Raw genomic sequence first — 17,782 nt, forward strand, 5'->3', positions numbered from 1 at the left:
TTAGATGAACTCAACATCGCATGGTTCTCAAGCTACAAACAGCTGCTTTCCTTAAGCGGACATTTTGGGGGATAGGAGGTTTTGGAGTGCTGGACTAACGGTCAGATGGTTGGACTGTGCTCTTACGAGAGTGTGCCTGACGGGGACGTGCGCGCGTGTCCTGTGCTTCGGTCGGCCTGGTCTCTGGAGATGTGTGCTTTGTTTGCGCGGGGTCACGAGGGGGTCACGAGGGGTCACGAGGGGTCGCAGGCTGTGCTTCGTGTTGTGCATCAGATATACAGTATTAGGTCATCTTAGCCCCCTGGTGGTGAGGAGAGCGTGTGCATTTGAGTCGTTGGCGCATCGGCGGTGAAACGAAAATTTATGAGATGCCGTGTGGAAAACTACTCTTTAAAAAAAAAACGATGTATAACAATAAAAAAAACAATAGTACTTTTTCAATCGCAGTATGTAAATGTAATGCTTTTACAGACTGGATCATCTATATTTGAGAGATATTGAAGCATAAACGTCGGATAATATATACTTTTGGATAATAGTGTTTTGGAATAGACCTCTTCGGTTCTAGGTTCTGCTCTGGCAAGCCACTAAAAAAATCATAGGGTTTTCATGAGGGCTGGGAGGAAAAACGATACTCTCCAAGTATCAAATGATATACGGTAGTCTGTTTTCTCAACCGCATTTCATTTGTTTGTGGATTGTGTGCGTGCGTGTGTGTGTGTGTGTGTGTGTGTGTGTGTGTGTGTGTGTGATCCACACACAAAGCAAAGCGCTTGGAGGCCAGGTGCAGGTCCATTCTGTCATTATAATGGTTCTCAAAAAAGTAAAGGGAAAAAAAATAAAACCCACACACACACACACATACCATAACTTAAGAGGAAAAAAAATCACCCCAAAAGCACAATTCTCACGTATTGTTCCGTCGTTGAAAATTAAAATTTGTGAATATGAACGACTCCTTTCGAGAGGTCTATTTTTGGACGTCCTCAAATGACATATAATCGGAGACAGACTTTGTGCGGCTGCAGGGTATTTGTAGCGCTAGGTTTAAAAACAGACATTGTGCCCCCTATACCCAGAAATCCATCTCGGGCACTATCACAGTGTCACTATTAAAGTCAGCCGCCCATTCATCATCACTGCCCCTCCAGGCGTTTTTCGCATCAAACCAGGGCGTTGGCAACCGTTAATATTCACAAATGGAGAATCTAGCTTGAGCCATCTTAGAACTTTGGGAACAATATGAATTATTTTCCCTTAAAAATTCAAATGTTTTTGTTGTTGTTGTGTTGTCTTGTTTCATATGACAGCGTACAATAAGTTTATACAGGAAAAAGGATTAAAAAATGGTTATAAAAGAAGGTACTTTTGAGTCAAACAGTCTTTCAGAAGAGATTGACTTGGGTGTGTGCTCCTTTGGTAGTAAACTGCATTCTAAACCCCAGAGCTGGACAGCAGGAGAGAGGAGTTGTGGCCGTTCAAGAGCGCCAACATCTTCAAAGCACCTCTAGTTGTGTGTCCTTTTCACTCCTGTAGTCTCTCTCTCTTTGCCGCATTTTTCCATCATCTGTCTTTTTTTTTATGCCTTCAGTCCAGGTTTGGTTTTCGTTTTTTTTCCGTTGAATGAGTTCTGGGTTTCATGTATCACGTGATGAGGCAGCAGTTGATGCAGCGCGGCCCCAGTCTCCTCTTCAGCGCTCCCTTCTTCCTCTTGGGGGCCAGGATGGCGATGATGGCCTCGTCGAACACCGTCTTCAGGCCCTTCTGGGTCAACGCCGAGCATTCCACATAGCAACATGCACCGATCTGAGGAGGAGGAGGAGGGAAGCATGGACCGGTCAGTCAAAAGCATTCTGTCCAAACCACGCTCTATCCTATGGTCAACTAGCGGTTATTTAACGCTGCACTTGGCCAGCCGAGCTATGGACAACCGAGTTGCGTGTAATTATGTCCAATGCAACATTCATGACTTAAAATATACTGCCTAATTTGAGTTATTTTCATATTTTCAAGTTTCAAATCTGCTTTTGCCAAAAAAAATGCATGGGTACGAGTTTTAAAATGAGTCCAGAGAGTGTCTTAAGGTCGACTTGTGCGTTGTAGGTTTTCGTCTGACAGCAGCGATGAATCATGGACCACATTTGGTATGTGCGTCCTACAGCCACTCCCCCTGCTGGACATCTGTGTGGACCCAGCATGTATTCCTGGATTCATTTTAGGCCAGAATAATGCAGAGGTCTGAATTCCAACCGTTTGGCTAAAGAAATGACATTCCTACAGAGACATTCCAGGGTCAATTCAACACACAGGAATCTTTAACGAGAGCTGACAGCTCCATTCTGCAACACTGGTGACAAAAATCTATTCCTCTTAAAGGGACAGCTCACCCTAAAATCCAAAATACATATATTCCCTCTCACCTGTAGTGCTATTTATCCATCGATATCGTTTTGTGTTAGTTGCCGGAGTTTTGGAGATATCGGCCGCAGAGTTTCTGCCTTCTCTCCAATACAATGGAACTGGATGGCACTCGGCTTGTGGTGCTCAAAGTGCCAAAGAAATACAATTGAAAAACTCAACAGCAAATGTCTCTTTCCAGAAATCATGACCCGGTTACTCAAGATAATCCACAGACCTCGTTATGAGCAGTTTCATGGAGGAACTATTTTCTTTTGACCGAACGACACCCGCTAGCTGCTAGCTAGTTCCTACATGAGACTGCAAAAGAAAATAGTTCCTACATGAAACTGCTCACAACAAAGTCTGTGCATTATCTTGAGTAACCGGGTCATGATTTCTGGAAAGAGACAATGCTGTTGAGTTTTTCAAATGCATTTTTTTTGGTGCTTCGAGCACCACAAGCCGAGTGCCATCCAGTTCCATTGTATTCAAGAGAAGGCGGACATCTCTGCGGCCGATATCTCCAAAACTCAGGCAACTACCCCAAAACGATATAGATGGATAAATAGCACTACAGGTGAGAGGAAAAATATGTATTTTGGATTTTAGGGTGAGCTGTCCCTTTAACGACACATGATTTCACATGATTTTCAGGCAGACAGACAAGACAGGCAGACATGGATACCTCCTTCGCTAGCTTCTGGCCTTGCTCGGTAGCTATGGGCTTCTCCTTCATGTCATTCAGTTTGGCGATGGTCTTGGGGTCATCACGGAGGTCAATCTGAGAGAGATAACACACACTTCCAGTTAGCGACATCAGCAGGAAGGATGCGCGCGATCACAGTTTGACAATCATGATTATTTCTACTAGATTGTAAGTACATGACTATTAGGCTCGATGGTCTGAGGAACACAATTATTTGACTGCATTTCTGTCATCTTCCATCAACATCTGGACTATTTGCAGAGATGAATAGTAACTAAATATAAATACTTCCTCCGATACATGTGCAGTTTCTTTTTCACCTGATGGCGGGGAGCTTCACCAGCAGGATGTAGCACATGGGAGGATCACGCTATTCCCACCAGTTCCTTTCCGCCCCGACTGACCAGAGGAGGCGCCAGTTCGGCGACCAGGACGCATACCCTCATTCCGTCTGCCCACCCGCAGACACAGACAATGGTGCCTATATGGACGCCCCGACCAAGCCGGAGTTAACACAGGGGCGCGAACCGGCGACCCTCAAGTTGGTAGGCAGGGAATCTATCGCTACACTAGCTGAATGCCCACAAATACTTTGTTATTGACTAAAGTAGGATTTTCAGGTATCTGTACTTTACGGAGTACATCTGACAACTTTTTACTTTTACTCCCTACATTTTAACATAAATATACTCTCTACTCCTTACATTTTCAAAATAGGTTCGTTGGGCTACTTTAGTTTTAATGCAACGTTGTTTGTCTGTCTCTCGCGTCTCCCAGCTTTCACGCATTATGTGCACTTTTTGTGTGGAAAAACCATATCACACAAATTATAAATCAAATTATAAAACGGCTCTCTCAAATCAAGCAATCTGATTGGTTCACAGCCATTGTATAAATCCAGTAACCCACTCCAATAACCCATGGCCATGGGTTATTGGTTGCCATGGCAACTCTCTTACTAAAAGCCTTTGGTTACCTCAAAAAAAACAAATGGCGGAGACAGCTGTCAGATCCTTGTGAATCGATCTTCGCTTATAACTTTACTAATACTTCGCAGAAAATGATGTTTTGTACAAGAATAGATGCGGGCTAATGTCTTCTTTGCAAAAAAAAGGCTGTTAACCCCGCATTTAACCCCGCATTTAACCCCGTAACGTTAGTTGGTGTCGGGCTTTGCAGAAAGCACTCAGCTTCTCAGCAAGCGCTGAGAATGCAGCGCTGCGCTCGAGCTGCCTGTCGGGGTTTCCAGAAAGCTCTCAGCTTCTCAGCAAGCGCCAGGATTGGCCAATGTCAACTTCAGTCTCCAGAACGATCCAATCAAATCACCCGCACGTCTATCTTCTTGCTAGAGGTCCCGCCTTACAGTAGTGTTTCAACTGACTCTATCAGAATACCATGCCAGTCGGACTTATAGTATTATTATTATATTTATATTATCATACTTGGAAACCATTTTATAAAAGCAATATAGCACTCGAGCAGCGTGTGTTGTGGCATATATCCCGCTGATCAGTTGTTATCCCACGAGGCCGCAGGCCGAGTGGGATAACAACTGATCAGCGGGATATATTTGCCACAACACACTAGCTCTCATGCTATATTGCTTAAATATACCGTAGTCTTTATACATCTTAAAACATGTTTGGAGGGGATCTTTTAAGTCGAGTTTAGTTTAGTTTAAGACCAAACATGTCAACTCATGCCACGTCATCGACGTCATCAGTGGGTATGACATCACTTGACGATTGTGGAGCGTGACATGACATCATCAGTGGTTATGACATCATCCTTAACATCGCTCAGTGTTTTCCAGTTGACCTTTGCCCCGCTGCCCGGGGCTGACCTCGTCTCTGTCAGGGCTTGGCTAGCTGAACAAAGCAGAGAGAGATCTGCCCCCAAAATCACTGCTTGGGTGACATCACTGATGACATCATCATTGGGAAGCAGCAGGGAAGGGATGCTGATGATGTCACAAATGGGCTATGTTACTGTGAAGGCCTAAAAACGTAAAATATCACTGTAGTAGTGCCCCCCGTGCGGCGGATTTTCTTTCCAGGGTTTTTTGCAACAGATTCATTCCAGACCCCTGAAAAGTGTTTTTATTTGGGAAAAGTTCAGAGCAACGGCTGGGGAGAAAAATGTGCTCAGACGGACGGACAGACATTTTGTGATTACACTATTATAGTTAGAAGATGACGTAAGTTTTACTTTTATACTTTAATCCATTTCAGAGCCTGTACTTTTTTTTTTTTTTTTTACTTTTACTTGCGCAAACAAGTTGAATCAGTACTTTTACCAGTCTTTTTTTTTTGTTTTTTTACACAAGTAACTGTACTTCCACTCGGGTCAAGAAACAGAACGTGTGTATTTTTCCCAATCTCCAACTATTTCTAACGGTAGCAGCGGATGTTCTAAAATATTTCACTGCCCGCCCGGCGCCGATCAATACGGCCGATGGTATATTACGGAGGGAGCCGTGCGCACCGCGGCACTATTCTGAGCAACACCCTGGCTTTGCAGCGCGCTGACACCGTGCTTCTGTTTCTAACCAGAGCTTTGAGCTGTCAAACAGCTGAATTGTGTCAGCCAGTGGGTTTTTTGTTGGCTTTGACACAAAGCCACGTTGGCCCACACTTCCTGCTCTTGTGCAAAGTCATTTCACAGCCAACGACGAGGTTCCATCCTCACTCTTTTGTTATTCATTGATATGCGGCACACAGAACCGCTTATTCACACACACACACACATTACACGCACACGCACACAAACTCCCTATCTCACTAATAGGGCAATTACGACCAACGCATCCACCCGCACTACGCACGCTGCACAGGCCTCGCCGCAAACCGGCACAACTCCGACTGGGAAGCGCAACGACATAAATGTTTGATTTGTGGCAGCTCCGGTCCCTGGTCTGATATGTACACATATCAGCATGCAGCTGAAGAGAGGAGAGCTGATCAAAGAGCAGTAAATATCAGCTGACAGCAAGATAAATCAGACACCCACTCCATCCTCCTCATCACCGCTGGGCCTTGGCTTCGCCGGTGTGCCGTTGCCAGGGAACACAGACTGAGAGACTCCCACTAGCCCGGGCTCGTTTCGAAGAGTATGTGTGGTATTATAATAGCGGTGGGTTTTTGGGAGGCTTCAGAGCACCGAGCTAATACTTAGGATTATGTCATTACTTACATTACAAACGTACTCGTGCATATATATATATATATATTTTTTTACGCTATACATCATATGAGATCATAGAGATGAAAACAAGAGGTTCATATTGGCTGATCCAAAATCTAGATTAAAAACAAGAGGTTCCTATTGGCTGATCCAAAGTCTAGATAAAAAAAAAACAAGCTATTTAAGTAATAATTATCACTAATATTATATTATTGGTAATTTACAGCCTCAGAAAATGATGTGACTGTGACTCTGCAGTTGTCAGTTTTAGGGTGTTTTCTCCGCTGGTTCATTAAGAGGGGCTATTTCAATCCTACAGTGATCTTGCACAACTATAAAAAGCGTTAGGCATTATGGGTTAAATATGAGAGTCTAATCCCACAGAAACGTGCTTATATTCATTCACTGTTGTTTAAGAAACTGATGTCCTACAAAACTGAATTGTCACCGCGAGAAATTGAGTGAAAAGATATTATTTATTTATTCAGAATCTCAGTCCATAAGCAGTGAGATAGATAATCCTTTGTTACATGAGGACCACCACCACAATTCCCACAAAGTGTCTGACAGTGAATGTGATGGTGACAGACGCAGGAAACGCTGAACGTCCACGTCCATAGACTCTGGGTTTCAAAATGCCCTTCGTGGCCTCATAGGCTAAGCTCAAAACGTAGCTCAAAGTCTCCTAAATCTCCCGCCCCTCCCCACAGACACACACACTCCCCCCCCCTCCCCACAGACACACACACTCCCCCCCTCCCCACAGACACACCCCCCCCCCCTCCCCACAGACACACACACTCCCCACCCTCCCCACAGACACACACACTCCCCACCCTCCCCACAGACACACACACTCTTGCGTGTCACAGATCAGAGATGTTGTTGATGATAATGTTTTCTACTCAGTGTAGCTAATGTTATTATTCCTTCCCTCCTCCGGATGCGGTATGCTACATGTGACTTGTATTTGGACACTCAAATCGGAGTTTGTCGGCGTTGCCGTGACAACAACTAAATCTCATTCTCCTGAGACATCTGTCATCATTAATGTTTGGCGGCCATGACAGCGTGGCTGAGCCAGCAGCACGAGTTAGTTAGCACGGAGGACAATGAGACACCACAATGGAACTTGACTGATACTCGGGGCAGATGCTTCAGTTCAGAGTTCAGTCAAAACTCAATGCCGACTCAATGACAAACAGAATGCTATTGTCGTTACCTACACATGCTTGTCATCAGCAGTTCATATTGGTATCATATGAACTTACATAAGAATAGATATGAAATAGTCGTGCGAAAAAGCCAGATATGAGCAGCTATAGAGGCAAAGTGAACGTGTCACTTCCTGCTTCAGCAATCAGCACTTTACCAGAGATTTTCTTCCGCAATTTCCCCCCATAGATATTATATACAGTATATTATATATATAAGAGAAAATGCTTATAAACATAGTTTAACTTGGTCAAACCAAACGGTTCAGCTATATTTAGAATTGGGAGAGACCATAGAACATTTCACTCTGACCAAAAAAAAAAAAATATCGAAAAAATATTTTCTTTACGTTTTGGTCCGAGTGAAATGCTATGCAGGTCTCTCCTGTTTCTAAATATATCCGAACCGTTCGGTTTGAACGAGTCAAACTATTTTTTATAAGCATTTTACGAAATGTCTATGGGAAAATAAATGGCGGATGAAAATCTCTGGTGCGGCGCTGAAGCGGGAAGTGACGTTCCACTTTGGCTCTCTCTATTAGAAAACGGACCTGGGTGCCGATGAGCAGGTAGGGCACGCTGGGCGCGTACTCCTGCAACTCGGGGACCCACTCCTCCCGCACGTTCTGGAAGCTGGCCGGGTTGACCACCGAGAAGCAGATGAGGAAGACGTCGGTCATGGGGTAGGACAGAGGCCTCAGGCGGTCATAGTCCTCCTGCAGAAGGAGGGGGAAGGAAGCGGTTAAAGGGTGGAGTTTGGGGTCAGACGGGGATAGGGGTCGGAATGGCGGGGGGGGGGGGGGGGATGGGGGGCGGAGCAAACAAACTCGATCATCTCTTGTTTTGTCACGACCTTCGGAATTATTATTCATGACTTAGTAAAGCGTATGAAAAGTGAGCACCAGATGCTGACACCCTTTTACTCTTGGCTGGAGAGAGAGAGAGAGAGAGAGAGAGAGAGAGAGAAGTGTGAGCCAGGAGAGAGAGAGAGAGAGAGGAAGTGGGAGAGAGAGAAAGTGAGAGAGAGGAGCACTAACTTTTTTTTACTGTGCTTATCGGCAGCGTTCCTTCACGCACACAGCCTCGCCACTCAGCTGTTTTATGCAATGATGAGCGGTTTTATGGCAGCAAATTGGAATTGAGTTATTAAAATGGAAAAATGTGCAAAAGATGACCTTCAGATGAAAGCCTTCACTGGTCATCTGCTCTCTCTCTCTCTCTCTCTCTCTCTCTCTCTCTCTCTCTCTCTCTCTCTCTCTCTCTCTCTCTGACAGGGAAAATTAAGCATTACTTCACATTTGCAGGCGCCACGCGACATTCAGAACCAGACACGCTGCTGCCATCCCTAATATTTGGGGGGTGGAAAAATGGCTAATTCACATGGGCAAGACTGTCCTCTTGTGCCCGAGATCAAGCGCTCCCTGTCCTCTTGTGCCCGAGAGATCAAGCGCTCCCTTGTCCGCGCCGCCGAAGATAAACCCTTTTGACAGACCGTCCCGACTCGAACACACATGAATATTCATGAGTCGTCTCGCTTTTGGTGACAGACAGACAGACGGTCCTCTCTGAGCGATGTCAGGAGGACAGCCGTCCTCTGAGCGATGTCAGGAGGACAGCTGTCCACACGGGCCGGGCCTGAAGACAGTGGTCGAATCGATGGATCTCCTCCGCTCGTCTCCAGGCCATTCGATTTGATTCAACCTGACCAACTCAGACCGAGCGAATCAATCGCACTCTCTCGTCCGGGGCAATTATTGTCAGCGGTCCCTGGAAATCAACGCAAATGAGATACAATGTATCTAAATGTATCCACACTGTGCCAGAGATCGTTGCAATGCCTCGGACAAGCCACCGCTGGCACGTCATTCACATTTTTTCACATGAGGGACCCCTAAACTGACAAAGATTAGACCACGGATCCCCCCCATTTGATAGCAGGGAATATGCAGCAATCCTGAGGTTAAATTCAAGACTTTTTCAAGACTTTTTCAAGACCCTTCCAATCAATTTCAAGACCCCATCGCCACTTCGAAGCTGTGACCGATTACATCAGCGACACACCTTTAACTAGGGATGCACCGATACGAAAATTTTGGCCGATGCCGATAACCGATATTAACATTGCTGTTATGGCCGATAACCGATATTTACCGACTGTATAAAACCACATTTTTATGATCATCACATTTTGTACATACTGAAAAACACATGTTAACACTGAATTTGAAAAAGTTATGCATTTCTTTATTTGCAAAGCCTTTGGAAAAGCCCATAAATCATAGATTTACTGCATTATTTCATATCAATGTATTGGCTGATAATGATAACCGATATTAACATTGCAACATCTGACCGATACCGATATGACCGATATGTTAAAAAATGACCAACATCGGCGGATACCGATATGATTGCCGATATATCGTGCATCCCTACCTAGGCATTTGCGTGTATATCCCTCATTTGTGTGCGTATCCCTTGAAGTCTTAAAGGGATACACACACAAATGCTGCATCAGGTATCAATGGGTTAACTAACACTTACTATACATTTTGAGTTTGAGACTGCAAAACTAAACGATGTTAGTTTGCCATAACTTCTATGCACTGTATCAATACAACAGAATTCAGATAGGCCGGGAAGGAATCAAGCTCATAGGATCTTGTCCCACGGTCCCCCATATGATAATAAGATTGATGCTTTTAGATGTTTGATTACAGAAAGTGTATGAAACCCGTGACCAAAATAGCCATTGTGTTATATATACACAACGACTATATATACTTATAAATGGAATTATAGCGGGAAATAAATTACTTCCCTTTTGGCTGGGGACCCCCTGGAACCCCCTCAAGGACCCCTGGGGGTTCCCGGAACCCCCGTTTGAGAAGCAGCTATGGAAAGACCTCAAGAGACAACTCATTCTCATGCACACACGTTCAAGGGAAAACGGTTATGCAAATGAGGCGAGCGGCTTCAGATTCGTCCAGCAGATCAGTAGATCAGCCACGCCAGTGTGTCATATTTTGTCGCCCGCGTAATGACTTTTCAGATATATTGACTCCACTATATTAAATTGGAGTCGATGAGGGAAACAGCGGGGGCAATCTTCGCCTCGTACATGATTCAAACGACTCCTGCTCGGTGCGTTGAAAGAGTGGGTCGACTGGATGTAACTCAAACATTTATGAGTTACTCATCCGCTCCTACGTCTAAACGAACGACGGTATTTCAAAAGTTTTAACGTGAAATAAATAACTTTTAAACGTCCTCGGAGCAACAGATGAGTCGGGTTTGGCACATATGATGATGAATTGAGCGTCGGGGAACTTCTGACTGATAACTTAGCTGACACTCTGAGTGTAAACCCCGCCCCTCTGGTACTCCAAAGCAAGCTGAAACAAACGCTGAAGATGATGAAGATGAACTTTATGACCCAGGGCTGACATTCACTTGGGTGGAGCGCCGCCAAATACTTCTCATGCCATGAATACAAAATGCTGATACTATTCACCTGATGGAGAAGAGACAGACTGGCTTGAGAGGCTAACAGGAAGTGTCAACACAATCGGCGGCAGAGCTTATGTCGCATTCATGTGCTCCTCGGATATATGGGATTTACCAGGGGTGACGTGGTAATTAGCCCATTGATACCTGATGCAGCATTTGCGTGTATATCCCTCATTTGTGTGTATATCCCTTTAAGACCGCGAACCGCGTTAACGCGGTTCGCGGTCTTAAAGGGATACACACACAAATGCTGCATCAGGTATCAATGGGTTAGGACAGGAGCGCGTTGAAGTGCTCTTGGTTGGAAAAGAGCAACAAACATGGACGCTTGTTTTCTCGTGGCTGCTGTTTTCTTACTAAGAGCAACTAGTGGCTCATTATGGTAGCTACACAGGCCATAATGTGCAACTACTAAAAATAAATGAGAGCTACTATGAACAGAATAACAAAATATATCACTTTTTACAGTCAATTGGTGCCACGGACTCCATACTTCCCGCCATTGTTGTAGTTCCGAATCCTCACGCGACGTCACAACGTCGGAAACTCGCGTGGCATCGAAATCTCCGAAATTCCCACTGGTAAATACGACATTGAAGGGGCCGTTCATGTGCTCACAACTCGTAAATACGGTGAATCCGATATATCCGAGGAGCACATGAATGCGGCAAAACAGCCGGCGTTTTGAACAGGAAGTCGTAACACAAACGGGTCAAGTGGGCGGGGCTACAAAAGGCGAATAGAAATACAAATAATTGGACAAACTATGTACTACCATCCAATATAGAACATTTTGTTATGTTAACAATTAAAGAGACTATTATAAAGAGGATTATATCTCACATATATATTACAAGAAGAACTAATGGATTACCGTTTGGATGTTAAGGAAACATGGGATCTGGAGATGAACACTACATAATTTCAAATAACAATTTTGAATGATCATGCAGAGAGATGGGACATAAAATAACAAATAGCCCTCATCTGGAAGGAGTTCGAATGGAAAGTTAAGATGAGATTTTTCAAGATTCCTCTTGTTGTCACATCAAAATTCAGTGGCACAACAACGCTGGAGGGGCTGTGGCCTGAGAGACCACACACATACAGTATTTTTGGACTGTCTCTAAAATGAGCAGAATTCTGGCAAAACATACAAAAAGAGAAAAACAAGTTTAGATATAGAACTGCCCTTACTAGAATTATTTACTATGTACTTACGAGGAATATTACCAGAAGATGTAGGACTTCTGCTAAACTGATTAGGGTCTGATTAGCTGAGCCCGTAGCCGGCCATGGAGGAAGAAAGTTACAGATGTTTACCACACGGAAAACATAACCACAAGGTTACCATTTAAAACCGGTGTATTCTTCACTAAATGGTCTCCAATTTTATATATATTATTTATTAATTTCATTTTTTTCAAATCTATGATCTAAGAGACAGTGAAACAACTGGATTTTGTTTATGTGAACACTTTTCTTTTATCATGTATATTGATCGGTTTTCTTTGCGTTATTGGACGAGCGTCACTATTCATTCCTGTCTTTTGAGAATGGGAACTGTATATGGACATTTAAGAGGATACTGAAATCCACAGACTGTCCCCGTAAGACATGTATGCCTGTGCTATGTCTCTGAACATGTGACTGTCTTTATGTTTAAAATAAATGCTGTTACTTTTGTACCGCGTTCCAGTAAATTTGATCTGATTTGCAAGAACGTGTATCAGCGTGTACTAGGGCTGTTGAAACGAATTTTGATATTCGAATATTATTCGAATTTAATAATTATGAACGAAATTCGATTATTATTATTTTTTAAAAACGATTTTTTTTTTTTTTTTTTTTTTTTTTTAGAACACTAGAACAGTGACAAGTTCTGACAACATACTTGAAGAAAAGAGTGTTAACTGAAGTTGACTGTTGAAGCTGCTATACTGATGTAAACCTACCTGTAGCTCTTAAAATGTATGTTCATTCATTGTTAACTGTTGAAGCTGCTATACTGAATGTAAACCTGTAGCTCTTAAATGGTAAATGGTAAATGGCCTGCATTTATATAGCGCTTTTATCCAAAGCGCTTTACAATCAGTAGGTAGTCTACATTCACCCATTCATACACCAATGGTGGCAAGCTGCCACGCAGGGTGCCTACACACCATCGGGAGCAAGGAGGGTTAAGTGTCTTGCCCAAGGACACAACGACAGCAGCTGGGAGGGAGCGGGGATCGAACCGCCAACCCTTGCATCATTGGCCGACCCGCTCTACCTCCTGAGCTAAAGCCGCCCCTAAGTTCTGGTTCTTAAGTGCAATACGTGACTGATTTTTTTGTTGTTCATGGCTCATTGTTGTTTTGGCAAAGTTTACTTATTTGTTTATTGATAAGGAGCTCAAACAAAGGCTGTGTCTTTTTTTATTATCAATTATTTTATTTTAGCATTTCAGACAGCACCAATACATCACTGATGAATATTAACTAAGCTCTGGTTATCTGACCAATTTTCTAATGCAATGAATGTATGTACATTGTACAAGGAACATGTTTTCTTAAATAAACATCATTGCTGGACTATTTGTGATAAGCCTAATATTATTTTGAATATTCATCCACCATTCACTTTTCCATCTACATTTGGTAAAATGCTTAGAAAAAGTTTTACTTGGTCAAACCCAAAGATTCAGCTATATTTAGAATCAGAACACAACATAAGAGAAGACAACAATTCACTCAGACCAAAAAAAAAAATTTTTTTTTTTTTTTTTAAATTCAATTAAAAATTAATTAAAATATTCGAATATAATTCGAATATTAAAATGTATAAAGCACTGAAATTCGAATTTGATTATAGAGGGAGATTGACAGCCCTAGCGTGTACTCATGCGCTTTCCTCTACTCTCCACATATACATCTGTCACATGAGAGCCAGTGTGTTTACTGCAAACAGGCCCGGAGGTTCTTCTCAGGCAGCCATCTCTGTTCTCCTCAGTACTTTATCAAATACAGTAAGTTAGTGTATCTATCCTCCTACATGGCTCAGTGTATGCAGCCTGGCCCGAGGTTTGATCCAGAAACGTATACGCTGGCCGAGGCACTCTGGGGGGGGGGGAAGTTTCCATCACAAGAAGGCATATGTTACAGTATGGATGTCATCCTGTCCAATCAGCACACTTCATACATCGCCAACACGTTGCGTAACAGTCTCTCCGAGTCTGGAGAGCGTACACTAAATATTATGATCAGAGAGTGGGTTTGTGTGTGTGTGTGTGTGCTGTGCGTGTGCATGTGTGAGTGTGTGTGTGTGTATGTGTGTGTGTGTGTGTGTGTGTGTGTGTGTGTGTGTGTGTGTGTGTGCTGTGCGTGTGTGTGTGTGTGTGTGTGTGTGTGTACGAGGACTAACTTATTCAGACTAATATGTGAAAGTGACCTAACTCTTCGCTGTAAACATGCCAATACATTTCCATCAGGGTGAGGCTCTGCGTTTTCCCTTGGCTATAGTGTGTGAGCTCAGCTGTGTGTGTGTGTGTGTGTGTGTGTGTGTGTGTGTGTGTGTGTGTGTGTGTGTGTGTGTGTGGGTGCGTGCGTGTGTGCGTGTGTGTGTGTGTGTGTGTGTGTGTGTGTGTGTGCGTGTGTGTGTGTGTGTGTGTGTGTGTGTGTGTGTGTGTGTGTGTGTGTGTGTGCGTGTGTGCGTGTGTGTGTGTGTGTGTGTGCGTGTGTGCGTGTGTGTGTGTGTGCGTGCGCTGTTGACTCAGTGACATATGAGTGCTATAATATGAGTGAGTCACTCCACCCCATCCTCCCCCTCTCTGTGTCTCTCCTCTCTCTCTCTCTCTCTGTGTCTCTCCTCTCTCTCTCTCTCTCTCTCTCTCTCTCCGATCCCCTCCTCTGGGGCTCTATAAGCTCGCAGAGTCTGAGACGCCTGCTCAAAACATGGCCGCCGGGCGCCGGCTACAAGAAAGCAAGCCCGGACACAGACGCTTCCATTCCAAGTGCCATCTCTGCTCCACATGTTCCAGAACTGGATGTAAACTCTGGAGTAAAAGAGCCATTTATCCTAGTGTCTGTTGTACCGGGCCTTTTAATGGTGATTGATGATCACTCCCTCATCGCTCTAGCCCAGATACATGCCATTCACTCTCGTATGGAGGGAACAAATCGTGCCAAACTCCATTCAAAAATCAGCCGTTTATTGGCAAAGACACATATCTGGTAGAACAGGACTTAAGAGGGTTTTACATTCTATTAAATTCAAATATACATCCAATAAGCTTCAATAAGATTGGCTTGTCTCTTATTGCCACAATCTTGTAGGCCTAGAACTAATATGACACCATGTTCAGTGGTAGCACGTAGCACGCAGCGTGAACAAAATATGAAAATGTCATTGACATAAGTGCTGCTTGTTGGATTAGATGTGTGGCCAATTGAAGAGCGGCAGAGCACTTAATCAAAATATGATCTAAATCACAATATGGCCGAGTGCAATTATCCAAATCGCAGAAGCTGAAATGTTTTTGATAGTTTGAAGTTAAATGTGACAGAACACCTTTATAAATGAAATATTCTTCTCCAGATGTAAACAAACAAACAAAAAACGTGTTCCTTTGGTGCAGACCCCAACAAATATCACATGACTCACATCATCATGATTTTAATAGATTTTTCAGTGAGAATGAAAATTATGATGCAAAAAAATAATCACACTCAACGGTGAATCATATCACAATATCTGTTCAAATGATTAGTATATGATTAGTTTTTTTTTTACCATATTGTGCAGCCTTAGCTCCTAACCATTCAGGAAAGTCATATTTTGTTTGCCAATAAGCAGACTAGCAGATGTGTTGTGAGTGTGGCATCATGTTCCCTATCAGGGCGAGGATCCTCACTCACATCCACATCCTCAATGTAGGGATGTCAATTTTCGGTTAATTTCACTTTCGATTAACCGACGCTAATAATCGATTAACCTATCGGTTAATTCATAATTTTTTAATATAAAAAAAAAAAAAAAAAAAAAAAAAAAAATTGTGTGTCTATTTACTCAATGAGCTCATGCCCAAACAAGGCGTGTCTATTTAGATGCTGAAATGTTAATGCTTTTTGTGTTAGAATTTCTAACACAAAAAGCATTAACAAGCATTAACAAAAAGCATCAACATTTCAACACAAATTATTTTTGTGTTAGAATTTCTAACACAAAAAGCATTAACATTTCAGCATCTAAATAGACACGCCTTGTTTGGGCATGAGCTCATTGAGTAAATAGACAAAAAAAAAAAAAATTTTTTTTTTTTTTATATTAACTGATAGACCGACAGCAATAACCGAACAACGACGTTAGCGACGGTTAATCGATTAACGGTTAACCGTTGACATCCCTACCTCAATGTCTGCAGCACCACTGTGCGACTGAGCGGCGACAGGGTGCCCCCCCAGCTGGCTGAATTTACATACAGACAGGCCCCCCCGCCCCCCCCGCCCCCCCCGCCGCTCTCCACCGCCCCCCCGCTGGCAAGTCTGGAGGTCAGCGGGCCACATTGGGTCGGCGAGTCAAAAACGAGTCGTCGTCATCATCAGACTGTACCAAACGATGCAAGAGGGGGGAACGAAATGATACAAAAGTGATTCAAGTGATTGGGTGTGAGAGGATCTGAAGGGGCGAGCGAGCGAATGAGGGAATCAGGCCAGCAACAAAGGTAGTGGAGGCGGGGGTTACGAGGGGCAGGAGGAGACAGATCCCCCCACGGGTGCCTGCGACTCCCGAGGTCCTTCCCCCCCCCCCCCCCCCCCCCTCCTCCAGCGTTGCTATGGGTACAACATCACTTAGCATCCACTTCCTGCTTCCTCCTCCTCCAGCCAGCGACGCTAGATTTCCATGATTGCAGCAGCAGCTGGATGGATGAATAAGTAAAGACTTTCTCGTCATATTCGTCCAAACAGAGTTTGCAGATCTTCCATAATGGAATGATCCAATAGAGCACCTGGGGGGGGAAGGGGGCGGGGTGACGTGGCAGCTCCCAGCCAATAGCAGGCAGGGAAGACGCATCGGCAGCAGACGAAGCTCAGTGTCCGGCTCTAGTGATGATGATGTGCCTCCAGACGTGTAACACCCACGTCACAGCGGCGTCCGACGAGGGCGCGACAACCGCCCCTATCAGTAAAGCCCATTCCGCAGCACCCCCCCTCCCCCCCCTCCCCGCACACACACACCACCCCCAACCTCCGCTGATGATAGCGCGTGCAACAGCAAAGCAATGTGGGAGCTCCAGCCACGGCAGGAATATAAATATTAACGGTGCGCTCGGGAGCCGATAAAGCATGTGTAGCGCAGAGCAGAGCAGAGGTGGGGAGAGGGCAGAGTTGTGACGTCGCGTGAAGGTGACGCGGTGGTTACATGGAGTAATTGACAAAGAGAAAGAGAGACAGACAGAGAGTGGCAGGGACATGAAACGGACTGTAGGCAGTGCAGGAAATTAAAAAAAAATATCTTGGGGGCAAATTTTGCCCCCACGGTCTAAAAAAATGGGGGCATTTACTAAATTTTGGGGGCACTTCAAAAAGTAATGAATGCATCAAGTTGCTAAAGCGTAGTGTGGCACACACAGCGCACTGTGATTTCTTCGTCTTCTTCTGGCAACCAGCTTGCAGGTGCTGATTGTGTGTTAGAGATGGAAATTAATTGAATTGAATGAATAGAAAATTATAGAAATCTTGGGGGCAATTTTTGCCCCATGATCATGGTTTTTATGGGCATTCTGAGATTT

General features: G+C 44.1%; 1 protein-coding gene across 1 annotated transcript in view; it reads right to left on the reverse strand.

The window, feature by feature from the left end:
- Positions 1-384: 384 nt before the first annotated feature.
- Positions 385-17,782, reverse strand: part of LOC310796266 (rho-related GTP-binding protein RhoQ) — a 20,812-nt gene continuing 3,414 nt past the window's right edge. Inside the window, exons 3-5 of the mRNA XM_083658426.1 lie at positions 8,055-8,219; positions 3,086-3,181; positions 385-1,806 (exon numbers count right to left, since the gene is read on the reverse strand). Coding sequence (XP_083514552.1) covers positions 1,645-1,806; positions 3,086-3,181; positions 8,055-8,219 — 423 coding nt within the window. The 3' untranslated portion in view covers positions 385-1,644. The remainder of the gene's footprint in view (positions 1,807-3,085; positions 3,182-8,054; positions 8,220-17,782) is intronic.

This window comes from Poromitra crassiceps, assembly GCF_964638095.1.
Source record: "Poromitra crassiceps genome assembly, chromosome: 22".
Lineage (NCBI taxonomy): Eukaryota > Metazoa > Chordata > Actinopteri > Beryciformes > Melamphaidae > Poromitra > Poromitra crassiceps.